The following is a 21959-nucleotide window of genomic DNA, read 5'->3' on the forward strand; positions in this document are numbered from 1 at the left end:
AAGTACAAAAGTATTGGTATCAACATGTACTTAAAGTACCAAAAGTAGAAAGTACTCATTACGCAGAATGTCCCATTTCACAAGTTTTCAAATGTGTAAAATGAAAATAGCCGATCTACAAGCTCACAATGCGTCGCATCGTTTTTTCTTTGACGTCATGTGGCGCACGGGGCGTCAGGCCATGTGTGGCACAGAATGAGTCAAGAGTTACAATTATATACTGTGTAATTTACACACTCTATTATAAATGCAACACTCGATGTAAATGTAAGGATTAATCCTGTCAATCAGTGTGATCGACAGGAGAGATGATCAGAGGACCAGAGTTTGTACCATTACGGTTTAAACCTGGACCGAAGTATGGATAGAGTCTCTCAGTGAAGGTGCAGCCAGTGAAAGAGTAGAGATTAACTCTGGTCTCCACGTCGTAAAAGGAGACCAGACCCTCCTCATAGTCCACAAACACTCCCACTTTCTGGACCTCCCCTCTTACAGGGAGGACGACACCATGGCCAGCTTTCGCCTCGTACTCATTTCCCTTCCTCAACCATATGGTCCAGTAACCATCGTTGGGTGTCAGATCGATTGATCCCTTCCTGTTGATTGACTCTCTGGCCACTCCTAAACTCCATCTAGTCTTCCCTCCAACCTGAACCTCATAGTAAAACTTTCCTGAGGAGAAGCTTTGTTTTCCTAAGATACAGATACATCTAGAGAATCTCTCTGTGTTGTCTGGGAGATTCTTCCATGCATTTCCATCGCTCACTTGTTTTCCATCCTCAGACAGGATGAGTGTGCAGTGAGCTGTATCAGGGTCCAGAGTTACATCCACCGCGTATTGCTGGATCCTCCTCATCTCAGCATCACACAGATTGTTCTCCATCTCTTGACCGAGTGTCTTCTCCAGCTGTCTAGAACTGTCCCAGTGATGTCTACGAACCCAAACAGTGACGTCTAACAACCCAAACAGTGACGTCTCAAGTTACAATCCAGGAATGGTCAGTTTTGACTTCCACTGGGTGCTCTAATGGTTTCAATAGCAAGATGTAAAGTCTGCTTCTCTTTCACTAATGTCCACTGTGTGGAATCAGCCTTTAAATCCAGCTCCTCAAATCTCCACTCATCAAATATGACGTCATTTTCCCAAAAATGGAGTTCCACGTGACTCCAGACCGGCCTCAACGTACTGTGATTGGGTAACCATGGCACATTGGGTAACCATGGCAACATGGGGTAACCTGACTCTGCCAAATGGAAGAACCTTGCGACACACATTTTGTTTCACAGCCTACTTCCATCTGAGACTCCGGTAGCAGAATCGATGCAAGACGGCGTTTCATTTTTTCAAGCTACTTGGCAGGTGATTGGATGATCCCGCCGCTAGCAGCCGCTGATTGGTTCGTACACGCAGCGACCGGGTATAGCTTTACTCCCTGAGCGATCCCAGATGCAGGGTGTATTGTGAAACTCAATACCGCCCCCATCTGGACAGACCTAAAAAAGGTCTTTCCCAAATTCCACCAGCATGTCACCTGCAGTACCCGCGGTGACAATATTCTTGACCACTGCTACACGCCCTTCAAGGATGGATACGAAGCTCTCCGCCGCCCACCGCTAGGAAGCTCCGACCACTACGCCATCCAGCTGCTACCTGCCTACAAACAGAGGCTAAAAAGGGAGCCGGTCGTTGAGAAGGAGATCCGAATCTGGTCCGAGGACACAGACGCTATGCTACAATCTTGCTTCTACCAGACTGACTGGGGGATGTTTAAGAACGCCGCTGGGAATAACATCAACGAACTCTCAGACTCAGTCACTGGCTTTATCAGTAAGTGCATAGACGACATAGTCCCAAAAAAGACAGTTCGGATCTATCCCAATCCGAAACCATGGATGGACAGCGGAGTACGTGTACATCTGCATGCACGGGATGCTGGTTTCAAATCTGGCGACGTGGAAACGCGCAACACGACGCGCGCGGCCCTAAACAGCGCCATCAGGAAGGCGAAAAAGGCCTACACTGAAAAGATGCAAGACCAACTCAGCAATGGCGACATCAGGAGCAAGTGACAGGCGGTACACACCTCGACAGACTGCAAAACAAGAACCAGAAGCGAGGTGAACCCGCCTGCCTCCCTCCCCAACGAACTGAACACTTTCTACGGCCGGTTTGAGATCAGCTCCAACCGCGGCAGCCAAGCGGGGCCGTCAGCAGCACCAGCAGAGGAGAACCCTCTAACCATCTCGGAGAGAGAAGTGCGTACAGCCTTCGCACGGGTCAACATCCACAAGGCAGCCGGACCTGATGGGATCCCAGGCCGGGTCCTTAAGGCATTTGCAGACCAGCTGGCGGGTGTCTTCGCTGACATCTTTAACCTCTCCCTCTGCCAGGCTGCAGGGTTCAAAATGTCAACCATTGTGCCCATTCCCAAAAAGGCCAGAGTGACATGCCTGAATGACTGGAGACCTGTCGCTCTCACCCCGATCGCCAGCAAGTGCTTCGAGAAACTGGTGAGGGAATACATCAGCTCCTCGCTACCTGCCTCGCTGGACCCGTGGCAGTATATGCATACCGCAAAAACAGATCCACCGACGACGCTAATGCCATGGCCCTCCACACCGTCCTCTCGCACATGGACAACAAGCTGCTGAAAACTGAGCAAGACACTTAAAGTAACCTAACTGCTCCCCGAGCTCTACAACCAACAGCTGCTCACTGCTCCTTAGTACAGATCCTCAGAATCTGTACTTAAGTAACAGTACTCAAGTACATTTACTCCATTACTGTCCACCACTGGTTGCCATGTGAACACTGTTCAGAAGATGTCTGCCGCGATGGATTCTGACAGGCCGGTGTCACTTGTCTGGCCGTGGTCACAGCAGCGGTGGGAACAGATTGTGGTGAGGGGTGAAGAATGTCCTTGATGATTGGCTCAGCCTTATGGCTACACAAACCGCTTCTCCTGTATCCCCTGGAGCATACATGGGCAAATGGCGGCCCGGGGGGCCACCACATGCGGCCCCCACCTTCACTTAATGCGGCCCGCAGGTTAATATCGGAACACTGAACGTGACCCGCTTTAATAACAGTCTATATTAGTAGCTTATGACTAGTATTACAATTCTATTGTCTTTTTTTATGTCCAATGTATTTGTATTTAAGTTCATAAAGTTAACATAAGTATAACTAAATGCATTTAAATTTTATTCCAATTTTCAATATCAAATATTCCAATTCCAATTAAAAAAATAGCTCAAAATATTTGTTATCTGGATTCCAATTCAAAAATAGCAAAAATAGCAGATCTACAAGCTCAAAACGCGTCGCACTGCGACACGTTTTGAGCTTGTAGATCTGCTATTTTTGCTACTTTTGTGTGACATAGAATGGCGAAGTACGGCATTCATTTACGAAAAAAAGTTAAAATACGGAGATAAGAGGTATACTGTACGCCCGACAGTATATTCAATGTGGCCCTCTGGAGTCAGTGTGGAAATATAGTGGCCCTCTCCATCCTCAAAGTTGTCCCACCACTGCCCTGGAGGGAGAGAGGTTCACTTCCTATAATATACGACGCGCTGCATGGGACGTCCTCCGAGTCCTCACCACCCTCTGTGCTCTGTGCCGGTCGAGGGCGGTTGCAAGCGCCCGTACCAAGGCGGTGACACAGCTCGTCAGGGTGGTGCTGTTGTATAGAGAATGCCCTGAGGATGCACCCTGAATTTATTCAGGCAGCAGAGAGAGTGTAGAGGCATTGCTGAGCCCTTTTTATAACCCATTCAAACCGGGAACGCATCTGTGTCATTTTAGATTTCTTTGGGCTATTCAAAAAATAGCAGATCTACAAGCTCATAGTGCGGCACCAAGTGAGCTTGTATATCTTGTATATCTTGTATATCTTGTATATATATATATATATATATATATATATATATATATATATAAGATTTGAAAAAATTGTCAAGATTTTAAAAACAAATAGCAGATATACAAGCTCATAGTGCGGCACTTGGTGCCGCACTATGAGCTATATATCTTTGAATATACAGTATATATATATATATATATATTTAAAGCAAACATTTTTTAACTCAAATCTTTGCTTCTGTGGATTCTACAAATGTCTTCTAAATCCTACAGTTTTTTGGAAAAAAAAAAGGACCCCCCAGAAGCAAAGATTGGAGTTAAAAATGTTCACTTTAAAATTATATTCTAATAATTATATAATATTATATTCACAGATTTGAACACATTTCTTTTTTCTTTTTTCAAAAACTCGGTGCCGCGCTATGAGCTTGTATATCTGCTATTTTTGAATAGCCAAAGTGTAAAATAATGTTTTTTTTTTTGCTCAAATCCAAAAATTACACAGATGCGTTCCCGGTCTTAATGGGTTAACCACGTGTGTGCGTGTCGTGTGTGTGCGCGCGCGTGTGTGTGTGTCCCATTTGTGGTCCTCAGAGAGAGAGAGATGCTGTATTCCAAAGAACTTTAAATCTTTGACCCATCTCCACTGAGGTGCCATCGTACCGTATACGTCTCTCCCCGGCCTCCTGAAGTCCCACCCTCAGCTCCTTTGTCTTGTTGACATTGAGAGCGGAACGTTGGTTCTCTGGGCGCCATGTACAGTATGTGTACGGTTATGTCTTTGCATGCTGCCTGGGAATGAGAAGGTCAGTGGTTCGACCCCCCCCTCCTCCCCGGCCCACCTGGTGTCCCTGAGCAAGACACCAACATGCTTTCCCCTCGTGGGCTCAACATGACCGCCTGAACAGCCATCAACTGGGTGCAGTGGTGGTAAAAGTACTCACATTGTTTACTTAAGTACAAGTATCAATACCGCCATGTAGAAATACTTTGTTACAAGTAAAAGTCCGGAATTCAAAATTCACGTGAGTAAAGGTACAAAAGTATTGGTACCAAAATGTACTTAAAGTACCAAAAGTAAAGGTACAAAAATGTTTGAAAATAGCCTAGGTATAAAATTGGGCTGAGGTGGTTAATGTATGTTAACCACCATTATGTAATATAATAATTTATATCTGCAAAGTAACTAGTAACTAAAGTTTGCAAATAATTGTAGTGGAGTAAAAGTATAACATTTGCCTCTGAGATGTAGTGGAGTAGAAGTAAAATAACTGAAAATTGGAAATACTATAGGGAAGTAAAAATACCAAAATAATTGACTTAACTCACTGAGTGCCAGAAAAAAAAAGTGCTTAGGAAGCGATACAGTCTTTTTCAGTTATAAGTTAAACAAGGAGTGGATGGAGCTGAAAATCTTCAGATAATGATATATTGGGTTCTGAACATTTCCCCCCCCCCCCAAAAAAAGAAGAAAAAAGTTTTTTTCTTAGTTTTTTACTATTTTTTCAAAAACACGTGAAACACGTGATTGGCACGTTGCACCATAGCGGTAAAACGCCTGAAACACGTGAATAGCACTCAATGAGTTAAGAACAGTACTTAAGTAAATGTACTTAGTTACTTTACACCACTGACTGGGCGAAGCTGAAGCTGAATTTCCCCCCACGGGCTCAATAAAGGACTTTCTTTCTTTCTTGTTCTTTCTTTCCTTGGGTTCATACGTAACATACACGCGTGAACCGCATTCACGTGTCATATTTGTAGACTTTTTTTTATTCACACCCGGGAAAAAAAAGAAAAGAGTCCCGCGTTCCCTCTCTCTCCTCTCCGGCTGCTTGTCATGTATCATGGCGAGCATTACAGCGCGTGGCGCTCATCGCTTCCGACTCCAGCAGCATCACGGGGGACAGCATGAGGATGAAGACTTTCCCCATGCAGACACACTGGTGGTGGTGGTGGTGTCCAGATTATGGCTCATCCACTCAGGGTGTGTGTTGCTGTCACTGCCCCTACCGAATGCCATGGAGGAGACTGTGTAGTGATTAGCTGGCTGCCTCATGCTTTAGCTGTCATGTAAGGACGTGGCAGGTACAGAACACCAGCATGCTAGGAATAGCCACTTCTTTGACTCAATATTCACACCTGTCTGTCTGTCGGTCTCTCTCTCTCTCTCTCTGTCGCAGTGGAATATATGGCTTCTCTCTCTGGCTTTGGCTTGACTCGAGATGTCATAAGCGATGCGATCTCCAGTGTTAAATTAACGTGAAGGATGTAGAGATGTACCCATATGGACAAGTCAGGGTCCATCTTGGGTTACATTTTAACATTCTTTACACACATTCTCACAAATTCTCTACACATTCTCATTTGTAACCAATGTTACAACGCATCTGTGTCAATTTAGATGTTAGCTATAACCATTCGTTTTTGTACTTTGGGCTATTCAAAAAATAGCAGATCTACATGCTCATAGCGCGGCACCGAGTGCCGCGCTATGAGCTTGTAGATCTGCTATTTTTGAAAAATCTTGAACATTTGTGAAAATCTTTGAATATATATATTTTTTTTTTCAAACTATATTTTTAACTCAAATCTTTGCTTCTGGGGGGGGGTCCCCGGAACGACATATTTTGATGGGGATCGGCGGCCAAAAACATAACATTTTGGGTAGTCCTTGACAAGAAAAGGTTTGAGCACCACTGATATAGCAACAAGAGGGTTTTTTTTCAGAAAAATTAAGACATTTGACAGTTACAAATGTTCCGCTTTAAAACTATATATATTCCAAGATTTGCACACATTTCCACAATTAAAAAAAAAAAAAATAGCAGATCTACAAGCTCATAGTTATGAGCTTGTAGATCTGCTATTTTTTGAATAGCCAAATAAATCTTAAAAATGACACAGATGCGTTTTCCCAGATTGAATGGGTTAATGGGTTAGGATAGGATATAACAGCAGCCACTGTCAGGGGAGTGCCGGTAGATCCATGTGTGAATTTTAGTTATGAGGGAAAAGTGCCTGGTGGTGTTTTTTGTACCAGCCACAGCTCTAGTCCTGCTGCTTGTCCTGTCTGGTGACTGCACACCAGTAATGAGTTCCCCCTCGTACAGCATAGCGGTATACAGCCCTATGTGTGAACGCAACCCACGGTACCCCCCCCAACCCCCCCCTCCTAAGTATCCCAGGAGCCCAGGGACCAGGGTGATCATTAAATGGCCCTCTCTGAGGAAGAAGAGATCCTCACTCGTCATTACAAAGCTATATAGATCATCCTCCGTCTCGTCGGGCGCATGCATGGCACACGGAGGCTGCCGTGCACGCACACACACACACAAACACACACGCACACACGTTTGTGTTAGTATACTTGTGAGGAGTAAGTAGTACGGTGATTTTATAAAATGGCATTGTTACCATTTCCTTTATTTTGTAACCTTATACCTAAAGCCTGAGTGCGTCGCAGCACGCAAGGACTTGTGGGCTTGAAGATCTGCACAACACCAGCGTGCAATTAAGTATAGATCAAGCAGAACTCTTAAATCCTAAACCTAACCTCTCAATGGCTAATCCTAACTCCATCCTGAATCTTTTCGCACCCTAAAAAGTCATAAAGCAACCATGTACCTCGTGAGGACCATGTGTCCGCGTAATGTCTATTTCTCAAAGTTACCTATACTTGTGGGGACGAAGTATCTATATATATATAAAATCTGCAAGTGGTTCGACTTCCGCAGTGGTATTATCGTTTCCGTCTTACTCTTTGTGTTATTCATTGTCTCTGCTACAGAGGGCGGCCCCCTACAGCCCAAGATTGTATGTCTGCATTTGGTGCCGTGACTCTCTAGGTTGTGACCTCAGACGGAGTGAGACTGAATAGCACTTCAGGTTAACTGTTTCACAATAAAACTTTTACTCTTATTCCAAATAAACTCCAAAAATTATACACAAGTAATCTCTACTGTCTCTGTGTCCGATGTGTGATCCATGCTACTAGAAGTGAGGGTAATGTACAACCCCCCCCCACACACACACACACACACACACACACACACACACACACACACACACACACACAGAGAGAGAAAGGATGCTAGCAGCAGGTGTACCTGACAGAGAAGACGTGATGGGGAACGGTGCCTGTCGGACGGTCCAGCCACGGCTCCTCAGGTGAGAGGCTTGCAGACAGCATGGTTCCTCCTCCTCCAGAGCCTTCCAGGAACACGGTGACTCCTCCGGGCAGGAGCTCCGTGGTCTCGGCGTTGAAGGTGATGGAGAGAAGCTGACCATAGCTGTGGAGATGGTTGCCCAGGAACTTATCTGTAGAGCAGAGAGCAGAGGAAACTACAGTTCAGTATGTTTAGGGAGATCGTGGAGAAATAGCTCTGACAATGGACACATCAATACCTCTCCTGCTGCTATAGTACAAAGACAACAAACGTGTGTGTGTGTGTGTGTGTGTGTGTGTGAGTGTGGGTGTGTGTGTGTGTGTGTGTGTGTGTGTGTGTGTGTGTGTGTGTGTGTGTGTGTGTGTGTGTGTGCGTGTGCGTGCGTGTGCGTGTGTGTAATTGTATAGTATTTGACTTTAAAAAAGAAGACGAAGAAGAGATCCGAGCACTCATAAAATGTGGATAGTTAAAACAAAATGTATTAAAAAAATAGATATTAATATGTTTTAACTTCACTTCCTATCCTCCACGTTTCTCGGATCTCTTCTTTATTTTTTAAAGTTTATAGTCCCGCCGATCCTAGAAGCACCATACACCTTTAAGACTTGTTTTTTATCTCCTATGAGCACCCGGTTTGCCTCTACTGTATGTCTTTTCTCTTCAAGTATAGTAGAGTTTGAGAAATAGATTTTTTTTTGTGAGGAAAATGTAGGTTGGTAAATTCTGTTTCAGCTTCACCCAGCTTGGTACTTTTGGCTCCACCCCCTCAGCCAAAAGAAAAAAGAAAGACATAGTTCAATGTTGAACATTAGTGGTATTACCGTTTAAACCATGTGTATAGACCTCCATTCTCACAAGAGAAATGGTTGTTTTACTGTTAGAACATTTTTGTTTACAGTTAGGTTAATTGGGAGAAGATGCAGGTTGAGGTTAGGATTATCAGAGGGACTTGTTTATCTGTCTGGGGAGAGAAGATATCCGGGCTTTTTTTTTTTTTGCCCACAGACAGCAGCACAGTGGGAGACTGTGTTTAATTAAGCACTGTCTCATCTCTGCCTCATTACAGCACATTAAGAAGACTTCAAAAAAACTCAGTACCACTGCAGAGCATCACTCCACACATTCACTCTTTTTTAATGCTTTTACAAGGTTTCTGCCCGGCAGTCAGTGGTGGAAAGTAACTAAGTACATTTACTTAAGTACTGTACTTAAGTAAAATCTTGAGGTATTTATACTTTACTTGAGAATTTACAATTTACAATACTTTTACTTCTACTCCACTACATCTCAGAGGCAAATATTGTACTTTTACTCCACTACAATTATTTGAAAACTTTAGTTACTAGTTACTCTTCAGATATAAATTATTACATTATGAAACATACATTAACCACTTTAGCCCTATTTTATACCTAGGCTATTTGAAAATAGCCGATCTACAAGCTCACAACGCGTCGCATCGCGACGCGTTGTGAGCTTGTAGATCTGCTATTTTCAAAGAGTTTAGTACTTTTATTTTTGGTACTTTAAGTACATTTTGATACTAATACTTTTGTACTTTTACTCAAGTACATTTTTAATTCTGGACTTTTACTTGTAACAGAGTATTTCTATATTGCAGTATTGGTACTTTTACTTAAGTAAATAATTTGAGTGCTTTTTCCACCACTGCTGGCAGTGATGGTGTGAAACGAAAGCCGAAATGACTGAATGATGAATAAATGAACTATGGCTTTCCTCCCGCTGTATCGAAAGCCACGAGAGCCAGCATCTTGCTGGTCATAGACTCAGCTTTAGTGGTGAATGATGCTCAGTATAGGGGGGCCGAGGGGCAGAGAAGCAGAGACAACAGCAGAGATTGTTCCATCAGGGAAAGGCTTTGGATGAGGATGGCTGAAGAAAAAAAGAGAGACCGGTCCCTCCAGCAGCTCCAAAGCTATCCGTCACAAATGGCAGATGAGAGTCTCGCTCAATATGTCCACTGCGGGCATTAACCGATTTAGACCGTGAATTTTAAGATTTCTTTGGGCTATTTTATTTTTTGAAAAATCGTGAAAATGTGTGCCAATCTTTTTTTTAAGCAAATTTAAAAAATAAATAAAAATAAATTAGCAGATATACAAGCTCGTAGCGCGGCACCTTGTAGATCTGCTATGGTCATGAAAACAATCGTGAAAATGTGTGCTGATCTTTTTTTTTAAGCGAAAAATGTTATCTCAAATCTTTGCTTCTTGGGATTCTATAAATGTCTTCTAACTCTGAAAAACGTATATGTTTCTATATCTGTGGATCTCAACCTTTTTCATGTCAACGACCCCTAAAATTATATGTATTTGATCACCGACCCCCATCTCAAAATAAGTCGTTCCCGGGACCCCCCAGAAGCAAACATTTGAGTTTGCTTTAAAAAATATGTCATTCCAGGGACCCCCCAGAAGCAAACATTTGAAATATTCGAAGATTTTTCAAAGATAGCAGATCTACAAGCTCATAGCGCGGCACCTGTATATCTGCTATTTTTTGAATAGCCAAAGTATAAAACATGGATAATAAAGTTGTTACACTAGATGCGTTCCCGGGTTTGAATGGGTTAACATTTCGCCAGGAAAGCCGGGCTGGCAGCCTCTTCATTTTAACCCGAGTAGACTTCGGGGTTAAGGAGAAGGAAGGAGGGGAGGAGGCGGGTGTATAAAGGAGGGGAGAAGTGGATGGAAAGAGATTGAATACTGATAGACACAGAGTGAAGGTTAAAGAATAGTGAATGAGATGGAATGCGTAATGGGCTCGGGCGAGAGAATAAAGCGACGGGGTCTATATTCAGACTTTGGTGTTTTGTATCCAGATTGTGTCTAAACGCGGTTCGAGATGGATGGCTGTTCCCCGTCTTTGCCCTTAGAATGCGTCTCGAGCACGTCTCGATGGGGCCACTTGCGATCGGATCGCACGTCCCCGCCCGCTCAGTATGCAAAAACAAAAAACGGGCTCCATACTGTCAGGACGGGTCAGAGAGGTGAGGGCCCCAGAGAGCAGGCAGACGACAGAAGCAGAAGAGCGGGTGAGGTCCAGTGCATTTATTTTTTAACACTTTCCGCAGGAGTCCCACAGGGCTCTGTGATATTTTTCTTTGAAAACATTTTTAGGTCATAGGCATCCGTCCGTCTGCAATCTGGGAACCCATCGCCAAATAAAAAAGGAAAAACCGGCCTCTGCTGTTTTTTCACATTTTCACTTAGCTCTGGGGGGAGCAAAATGGAGCACACGTGCGCAAGGAAACCGGGGTTTTGGTCTGCCTTCAGCACTTCCGGTGGTGCGACTATGTTTTCATTCCCACTAACAATATTTCTACACGGAACACTAACACCACTTCTCCCAGAGAACATGGATCGTTTTGGTTATAAGCCCACTTGTTTCTATGATGAAAGAGCAAGTTAAAATGTGAATATCTTTCTGTGGTTTTGTCTGCTCCGAGGACGCTATTGTTAAATGAGTTTAGGTTTGTTTCTAGTGGGGAAGGATCGGCACACGTGTAAATTCCGCCCACTACATTTGATTGGGTAAAGCGCGGCCTGCTTCCTGATCTGAAGGCACGCCCAATTGAAGGCCAGTGCGTACGCGATATGACGAACCCCCCCGACAGATTCAAGCGGAGAGCAGAATCTGTTCTTGAGAGATTAGTCCGTCAGTGATGACGATGGATTGCGCCTGAGGGGTCAGTTTTTTTTTTGTTTCGAGCAAAAAAAAATCATGTGGGGACTAAGTAACTAGACGAAAAAATAGACGACCTACAAGCTCTCACAGCGATCTACAGGTTAAGTTTTAACGCAATGTAGGCGTGTAGATGTCGAATGTTCATCCCATGCAGAACATGGACGCCAGAGTCTCTTGAGATGCGGAAAATGAAAATCAAGCGGATGCCCTCCTCCACTTCCGTTTAACATTTGCAGTCATGCAACTAAACCCTCCTGTAAATCAAATTAGTCTGAGCCTATCTAGCTGGCTGCTATACAATAAAATGGAAATTCAGAAATATATTTTAAAGGTATATCTTGAGAGTTATACAGACTCTCCCGACATTGGAGGTTTGTGGAGCTTGTCGGGGCTTTGAGAGAGCTAGCAGGGACCGCTAGGGTTCATGTGGTTAACAAACAAAGCACAAGGACTTATGGGATGGTTGAGGCAGGCTAGGGTGACAGCAGAGGCACTGAGCGGCCCCCCAAACAACAAAGAAACGGGTCCAAAAAGAGAACAGACAAACCCAAGACTCCAATATTAGGGCAAGAGGGGAGCAAACAGACAGCTTAGGCAGGCGTATAGAAACACAGTACACAAAAACAAGCCGAAACACAGAGGGTGACAAACTCATGGGATCTGGCAGGGAGCAGTGAAAGCAGGGGAGTATAAACAGTGGTGGAAAGTAACTAAGTAAATTTACTTAAGTACTGTACTTAAGTACAATTTTGAGGTACTTGTACTTTACTTGAGTATTTCCAATTTCCAATACTTTTACTTCTACTCCACTACATCTCAGAGGCAAAAAATGTACTTTTACTCCACTACAATTATCTGAAAACTTTAGTTACTAGTTACTTTTCAGATATAAACTATTATATAATGAAACATACATTAACCACTTTAGCCCTATTTTATACATAGGCTATTTGAAAATAGCCGATCTACAAGCTCACAACGCGTCGCGATGCGACGCGTTGTGAGCTTGTAGATCGGCTATTTTCAAATATTTAGTACTTTTACTTTTGGTACTTTAAATACATTTTTATGCCAATACTTTTGTACTTTTACTCAAGTCAATTTTTAATTCTGGACTTTTACTTGTAACAGAGTATTTTTATATTGCAGTATTAGTACTTTTACTTAGGTAAAGGATTTGAGTACTTTTTCCACCACTGAGTATAAACACACGCACACGCACACGCACACACACAAGGTTAACAGGACACAAGTGAACAAGTTTAACAAGTAGCATAGAATTGTCTGGAGGGAACGACAGAGAGACATGAAGAGGAGAATGAAAAGAAACAGCTGTACGACGGAAAAACCCCGTAAACACACACATAACTACACAATAAAACAAAACACAGCTATAAGGTAAAAACATAACTGCAAAAAAGAAAAGGTGTTACTACAAAATAAAAGAACACAACAGGCAAAGATTAACTCATTCACTGCCTGAATTATTACTGGCCGCGTTTGCCCACTGCAAGAGATCTTTCCTTGAAAAAAAAAAAGTATTCAGGAGCCGAGATACAGAATGTTTAAGTTTTAAGTTAACAGGGAAGTGGATGGGAGTCTAGATCTTCGAAAAATCATATCTCCTTGGTCTTTGGGTCAAATAAAAAAATAATAAAAATAAAATAAAATGTTTTGTTTTTTTAATTACGTTTTTTACGTTCTTGGCAGAATTGGTAGTTGGAAATAATTATGTTTAACGTTTTTTGGCAGGGAATGAGTTAACACATTAAAACCGGGAAAGCATCTGTGTCATTTGAGATTTTAGTGTGTGTGTGTGTGTCACGATTTCTCAAAAATTATGAACATTTGTGCAAATCTTCAAATTAAAGCAAACATTTGTACTGTAACTCAAATCTTTGCTTCTGGGGGTCCTTGACATGAAAACGTTTGAGCACCACTACATATAGCGACATAGGTTTTTCAGAAATCTGTTAGGATTTAGGAAGGAAGACAATTGTGTAGAATCGGCAGTGGTGGAAAAAAGTACTCAAATGTTTTACTTAAGTAAAAGTATCAATACTGCAATGTAAAAGTACTCTGTTACAAGTAAAAGACCAGAATTAAAACTGTACTTGAGTAAAAATACGAACGTATTGGTATCAAAATGTAATTAAAGTACCAAAAGTAAAAGTATTAAAATGTTTGAAAATAGCAGATCTACAAGCTCACAACGCGTCGCGTTGTGAGCTTGTAGATCTGCTATTTTCAAATAGCCTATGTATAAAATAGGGCTAAAGTGGTTCATGTATGTTTTATAATGTAATAATTTATATCTGCAAAGTAACTAAAGTTTTCAAATAATTGTAGTGGAGTAAAAGTACAATATTTGCCTCTGAGATGTAGTGGAGTAGAAGTGAAAGTATAGACGATTGGAAATACTCCAGTAAAGTAAAAGCAGCTCAAAATTGTACTTAAGTACAGTACTTGAGTAAATGTACTTAGTTACTTTACACCACTGACAATCGGCCTCAGGTCTTAATGGATAAAAAAAGAAAAAAGAAAAAAAAAAGGGGACACAAAGAGAGACAGAGAGAAGTGTCTGGACGGAGACAGACCCTGACAGGTACATCCCCCCCCCCCCCCCCCCCCCCGTTTCGTACCACAGGGCCCGCGCAATCAATGACGAGTCTGAAGCGGTCACGCCGTAAGACACCGTCAGAGATCTCCTCCTGCCTGCAGGTATACTGATAGGTCTGGGGAAATCTAAATGCAATGTATGGTAAGCTTTGCATCTCCAGGCTGTCCACGTATACATGGTGGGAAATAAAGCCTGGTTTTCGATCGTTCCAAATTGACCAGTATGATCCTGTTTCCAGCCATTTTCACGCGCACGCACGCACGCACACACACACACACACACACACACACACACACACACACACACACACACACACACACACACACACACACACACACACACACACACACACACACACACACACACACACACACACACACACACACACACACACACACACACACACACACACACACACACACACACACACACACGCATCTTTCCAGAATCTGCTCTATTGTAGACCCAGACTGGATCTTCTGCAACCTGCAAAGCGTATCATGGCTAGATCAGGACAACAAAGAAAACTAGTGCTGCAATAGCTATGCCTAGATTTTTTTTACTTTACTGGATTATTTCCAATTGTCTATATTTACACTTCTACTCCACTACATCTCAGAGGCAAATATTGTACTTTTACTCCACTACAATTATTTGAAAACTTTAGTTACTAGTTACTTTGCAGATATAAATGATTACATTATAAAACATACATGAACCACTTTAGCCCTATGTCATACCAAGGCTATTTCAAAATAGCCGATCTACAAGCTCACAACGCGTTGTGTTGTGAGCTTGTAGATCTGCTATTTTCAAACATTTTAGTACTTTCACTTTTGGTACTCTAAGTACATTTTGATACCAATACTTTTGTACTTTTACTTAAGTCAATTTTGAATTTCCGAGTATTTCTACACTGCAGTAGTGATACTTTTACTGTACTGAAGTAAAAGGTGCGAGTACTTTTTCCACCACTGTTGAAAGGTGAAGAAGAGTTGAAGGAGTGTTGGATAGAAGAGCAGAACGACAGGGAATGGAGAGAAGGGAATGGAGGAGAAGAACAGACAGTAATACATTGTTGAGTTTTTTTTTTTTCTTTCTCCTCTCGGCACACATACTGTAGCTCTGCTGTTTTGACATTTTGGACCGAGTTGTTTTGACATGCATGCTGCCTTTGGGCTGGATGTGACCCTCATCCCCCCCGAAAAGTATAGGAACAGAACTCTCTCAGCCGGGCTGTGGGCTCACATCACACAGCCGCACTGGGACAATGTTCTCCCTCTCTCTCTCACTGCTCCCCACACAACCCCAAAACACACCACACCCGCTCTCTCTCTCTCTCTCACTTAACCCATTAAGACCTGGGAACGCATCTGTCTTTTTGGCTATTCAAAAATAGCAGATCCACAAGGCTCGTAGCGCGGCACCGAGTGCCGCGCTACGAGCTTTGTAGATCTGCTATTTTTGTTTTTGAAAAATCTTTTTTTTTTAAGCAAAAACAACTCAAATCTTTGCTTCTGGGGGATTCTAATAATGTCTTCAAAATCCTAACATTTTTTATTTTTTTTAAAAATAACTAATGTTGCTATTATTATTATCAGTAGTTTTCAAACGTTTTCCATGTCAAGGACCCTCAAAATGATATGTATTTGTACCACGGAACCCCATCTCATAATATTTAGTTCCAGGGACCCCCAGAAGCAAAGATTTGAGTCAAAAATGTATCTATATATATATTCAAAGATTTGCACAAATTTTCACGATTTTTCAAAATGAGCAGATCTACAAGCTCACTCGGTGCCGCGCTATGAGCTTATACAGTATATCTGCTACTGTATTTTTGAATAGCCAAAGAAATCTTAAAATGACACACAGACGCGTTCCCGGATTGAATGTGTTAATTACGAATGGAAAATAGATGGAAGCAGATGGCATTGCTATTGGCGCGTGTGCGTGTATGCGTGTGTGTGTGTGTGTGTGTGTGTGTGACCGTACGTGCGTGCGTGTGTGTGTCGTGCACATGTACATGCACACGTGAGCGTGCATGTGTGTGTTATTAGCCTTGTGTTATTATTTACTCGTCCATAAAACCCATGCATACATGCATGGGAGTCTGCAATGCGCTTGTACAACACACAGCACCACGACCGGTCGCATCTGTTTCCGCGTTTTTTTGTTGGTCTCACTTCACTGCCATGTAAACCATGTGTCTAGTTAGTCCCTTGGATCAGGGCCCACTTCATCATCTTCATAATGTGTTCGTGGCCCACCCATCTGAACACTTAACCCATTAAGGCCTGAAGTTCCGATTCCACAAAATGTCTTCTAAATCTTAAGTTTTCTGAAAAACGTATGTTACTACATCAGTGGTACTAAAACCACTGTATTCGGATATGTATTCGGCCGCCGACCCCCATCTGTAAATACTTTGTTCCAGGGACCCCCCAGAAGCAAAGATTTGAGTTAAAAATGTTTGCTTTGAAAATATCTATATATTCAAAGATTTGCACACATTTTCACGATTTTCAAGCACACATTTTCAAGTACTGTACTTAAGTACAATGTTGAGGTATTGTTTTACTTTACTGGAGTATTTCCAATTGTCTATACTTATACTTCTACTCCACTACATCTCAGAGGCAAATATTGTACTTTTGCTCCCTGCAATTATTTGAAAACTTACGTTACTAGTTACTTTGCAGATATAAATCATTATATTATAAAACATACATTAAACACTTCAGCCCTATCTTATACCAGGGCTATTTGAAAATAGCCGATCTACAAGCTCACAACGCGTCGCAACGCTTGTAGACACAAAGCTCACAACGCGTCGCAACGCGACGCGTTGTGAGCTTGTAGATCTGCCATTTTCAAAAATTTTACACTTTCACTTTTGGTACTCTAAGTACATTTTGATACCAATACTATAATAAAATAGCAGATACACAAGCTCATAGCGCGGCACTCGGTGCCGCGCTATGAGCTTGTATATCTGCTATTTTTGAATAGGCAAAGTATAAAATAGTGGTTTAAGTGGTTACACAGATGCGTTCCCGCGGTTTTAAAGGAGAAATCCGGTCATTTTAAGTGTTATGTTTGATGTGTGTCAAATCACTTACCAACGTATAAATGAAAATCGCGTAAATCCACAGAGCCCCCTATCGACCCCCACCGTTGTCATTGTAGGAGGATATAGAATAGCCCAAATTCGCCTATTTTAACCAATGCAAAGTCTGTTTTTTTGCTTCTAGTACTCATTGTTGAGTCCCATGATAATGTAACAGGCGCTAAAACTCCCGACAAGCTAACGGCTAATAACAAACGAGCTAACGCTGGGGCTGCTTATCTCTCTGAATGGCAGCCCCAGGTTGCCAGGTCGGGAGAGAAACCAGCAACCAGCATTAGCTCGTTCTGTTATTAGCCGTTAGCTTGTCGGGAGTTTTAGCGCCTGTTACATTATCATGGGACTCAACAATGAGTACTAGAAGCAAAAAAACAGACTTTGCATTGGTTAAAATAGGCGAATTTGGGCTATTCTATATCCTCCTACAATGACAACGGTGGGGGTCGATAGGGGGCTCTGTGGATTTACGCGATTTTCATTTATACGTTGGTAAGTGATTTGACACACATCAAACATAACACTTAAAATGACCGGATTTCTCCTTTAATGGGTTAACAAACACGGCAGCCGATTTTCAGAGCGTGTTTACAGCCTCTCCCCATCAGATCTGCCCAGTCAGTCAATTGGGGTTTTCAAAGCCCTACTTAAAACCCATCTGTTCCCTAGGCTTTTAACTGCATTTCAGTTTGTTTTAAGTACCCAGTTTGTTTTTAACTTTGCACCTTTTTTGCTACGTGTTAATGCATCCGTTATCCGTTGATGTTTTTTCTTTTCTTTTGATGCTTTTGAATTGTTTTTTTGTTACAGCACTTTGATCAGCTCGGCTGTTGTAAACGTGCCATGATATAAATAAAGTTTGATTCGATTTATTTCCACCCATTTAAGACCTGAGGACGACCGCTACGAATGCCTTCTAAATCCAAACAGTTTTCTGAATAAAACATATGTTTCTATATCAGTGGTTCTCAAACTTTCTCATGTCAAGGACCCGCAAAATTATACGTATTTTGTCGCCGACCCCAGCAGTCTCTTTAATATTTTGTACCAGGGACCCCCAGAGGCAAAGATATTCAAAGGCCCAAACAGAAGCATTGGTATGGCATTGCAGTGTGGCATTGTAGCATGGCATCACAGTGCAGTGTTTATTTTGACAGCAAATTTTAGTTTAGTCATTCGTCTTTTGAATAAAATTCCATTTAGTTTTTGTCATCTGAAACAGTTTTAGTTTTTGTCTAGTTTTAGTCGACTAAATATCATAAGTTGATACAGTTGATTTAGTCGACTAAAATGTACTTTGGAAAAAGGTAGTCGACGAACGTTTTTCGTCATAGTTTTAGTCGACAAAATCAACACTGTAGCGGTGTGGTATCGCGGTGTGGTATCGCAGCGTGGCATCGGCCTCGGCAATGCGTGCACGCCGAGTTTGAAGTCGGTCCCGGCCATCAGACAGTTCTTGAGATAACGTGAACTACAGATGTTGCAGCTAGACGTGCAGAGTTGTTGCATTTATTTAGCATGATGTTATAATTGTTTTCATTGTCTTCTCCTTTCAAATGCCCCCCCCCCCCCCCCCCCGGCTCCCCCTGAAGGCCACAGAGAGAGAGAGGGGCTCTCTCTCTCTCTCTCTCTGAAGATCAGTGCTCCAGCAAACTCTGTACAAAGCCAATATTGGACTGATTACAAAGCGGCAGTTTGTCCAGGCAGCCTCTATCTGCTCTCAGCCTGTCTGTCTTTCTGTCTGTCTGTCTGTCTGCCTGTCTGTCTGTCTGTCGATGTGAGTTACATCCACGGTGGGAGTTGTGTTTGTGCGAGACGTGATTTAATTGAAACAGAGTTGATTTAATTGCTTTGGAGCGGATCTAAAAGGCCCGATTGATCACAGACGCCTCCGCCATTCAGGAGAAGTCACGGGGGCATCTGACGGGTTTGTGGTGACAGGGACTTTATGTGTCTCTGGCAGAAAGGTCAAGGGTGGCCACGCCTGGAGCCCATCACATCACTTCCAAGACAAAAACCAGTGGTGGAAAGTTACAAAGTTCATTTACTCAAGTGCTCAAGTTTTTTTTTTTTTCATTTACTCATGTTTTTCGATATTTCTGCCTCTGAGATACAAACATTGTTCCTTTTAATCCACTGTAATTAGTTGAAAACTTTAGTTACTAGTTACAGCACTTTGTAGATTTAGGTTATTATTACGAAGCACTAGCCACTTTAGCCCTATTTCATACTTTGGCTATTCGAAAACAGCTGATCAACAAGCTACCGTTGCTTCTAGACACATAGTGAGCTTGTAGATTGGCTATTTTGGAAAAAAGTGCTTCTACAAAAAAATGGTATTCAGGACTTTTACTTTCTAACAGTATTTCTACATTGTGGTATTGCTGTTCTTAAGTAAGAAATCCTCCACCACCTTTTGAACTCAAGAGCCTCTTCGTTCTCTGACAGAAACAAATTGGAACAGGATAAAGTCTTGTCTTGGTCAACTCTTATTATTTTCTGCTCACTGTAGGAGCATAATTGTACATTTCTGACATAATATAGATAGTATCTGCATGCACAAAACATTCAGAATGAAAGTCACAAAACAGTGTCAGCTCTGCGAGTGGTGATGAGTTACAGTAGGAGAAGTTAAAATCTACAAGCTCACAATGCATCGTATCGCAGCACATTGTGAGGTTATAGATCGGTTATTTTCGTGAGTAGAACACACAAAAGCAAAACTCACTGGTATCTAAGCTGCCTGACGCCCGGCAGCGCGTATGCGTGGAATTTACTGCACGCGTACGGCGTGTTTGGAAAGATCCAATAGAGTACAGAAGTCCTGACGTCACTCGTTCATCCCCAGGTTCGTAAAGTAATTTCTCTATGGAGAATAACATTGGGTCATCATAGAATCGTCACATATAAGAATTGTGGTCCAAAAATAAACAAACTGTCTCGGCGATATTGTCAGGGAGAAGGTTCTGTATCGTTTATGATAGTCAGTCACTTATATTTGATACAGTCTGTTTCTGGCGAAAATTTAAACTAATTCGGCGGAAGTAACATTAGCGTTTTCTCACCGTCAGTTGATGCTTCATATCCATAGGAGTAAAACCGCCGGGGTCACTTGTTTATTTTTGTAACACAGTTCTTATTTGACGCGATATTAAATACGTCTATGGGGCTTAGAATGGGGGTGGAAAACCGCGAACCAGGTAGACAAACCTAGGATGTGTAAATGACCTCAGACTTCGGTGCTCTATTGATATCGTTGATACCGGCTACACCAGGCGCGCGGATACACGAGCCCCGCATACGCAAGCTTTAAAATAGGACTAGATCTATAAGTGCGAGAATGCGTATACAGGGCTCGCGTGCGTCACGCGCACATTCTCTAGTGTGTGCCAGCCGTAAGTATAGTTTTGGTTTTGTTTTGTTTCTTTTGATCATTCTTTGGTGTTATCTATGTGTAATCAATGAATGCAAATCAGCGGTCATTAAGGGAGAGCAGATCACACTCCCTGTGATGACACATGGCTCTGGAGACGTGTTCACTCCTACTCAGTAGTCACTCACTGATCGGGTTCAAGTTTTTTTTTACTGTCGCAGCATGGCACTCGCAGTGCAGCTATGCCAATTAATTAGGGTTGTCCGATATTGGCTTTTTTACCGATAACCGATATACCGATATTGTCTAACTCTTAATTACCGATACCGATATCAACCGATACCGATATATGCGGGGATTATTGTGATTAGGGTAAGCTCAAATTTCATATCACACACACCATATACAGTAAGAACTCCTGTAACTTATTTATAAAGCCAAAAAAAAGTGTTTTTTTTTCCAAAAACCGATACCGATATTTTCCCGATATCAATTTTTATGCTAATATCGGCCGATAATATCGGACATCCCTACAATTAATCCTTTCAAAATGAACAGGCAGAGCAAATGCACATCCAGAAAGCACATTCATTGACACAGAGACCAGACTCGACGACAATCATGATTAGATTAGCTGCCCTCCTCGACATAATTACAACTCGAAAAAGGTCGAATAAAGTGATTTAACTAGCAGTAAATGACCAACTCTATGGTGCGTCCACGCACGCACGCACGCACGCACGCACGCACACACACACACACACACACACACACACACACACACACACACACACACACACACACACACACACACACACACACACACACACACACACACACACACACACACACACACACACACACACACACACACACACACACACACACACACACACGATAGCGGAGGAATCTGCTATTTTTGCAGGGAAAAAAGAAAGAAAGGGAAAAAAATAATTTTGGAAATGTTTGCCTATAATGCCCAACATAGGGACACCAGGTTTAAAGTGGCTAATAATGAACGTATGGTTGTATCTATATTATGAAGAAGGTAGTGCACACAGATCCGTTAGGTCCAGGTGCTTAGACAAACAAAGTAT

At 42.3% G+C, this 21959-nt stretch overlaps 1 protein-coding gene across 2 annotated transcripts in view; it reads right to left on the minus strand.

Annotated features, from left to right (window-relative positions):
- The window catches only part of lamc3 (laminin, gamma 3), a gene marked incomplete at its 3' end in the record, with an annotated part of 244086 nt that overhangs the window by 97173 nt on the left and 124954 nt on the right, over positions 1-21959 (minus strand). For both annotated transcript variants that reach the window (XM_084046138.1, XM_084046137.1), the window contains exon 10: positions 7978-8188. In XM_084046138.1, the coding sequence (XP_083902264.1) occupies positions 7978-8188 (211 nt within the window). The remainder of the gene's footprint in view (positions 1-7977; positions 8189-21959) is intronic.

This window comes from Gymnoscopelus microlampas, assembly GCF_963454915.1.
Source record: "Gymnoscopelus microlampas genome assembly, chromosome: 21".
Taxonomy (NCBI): Eukaryota; Metazoa; Chordata; class Actinopteri; order Myctophiformes; family Myctophidae; genus Gymnoscopelus; species Gymnoscopelus microlampas.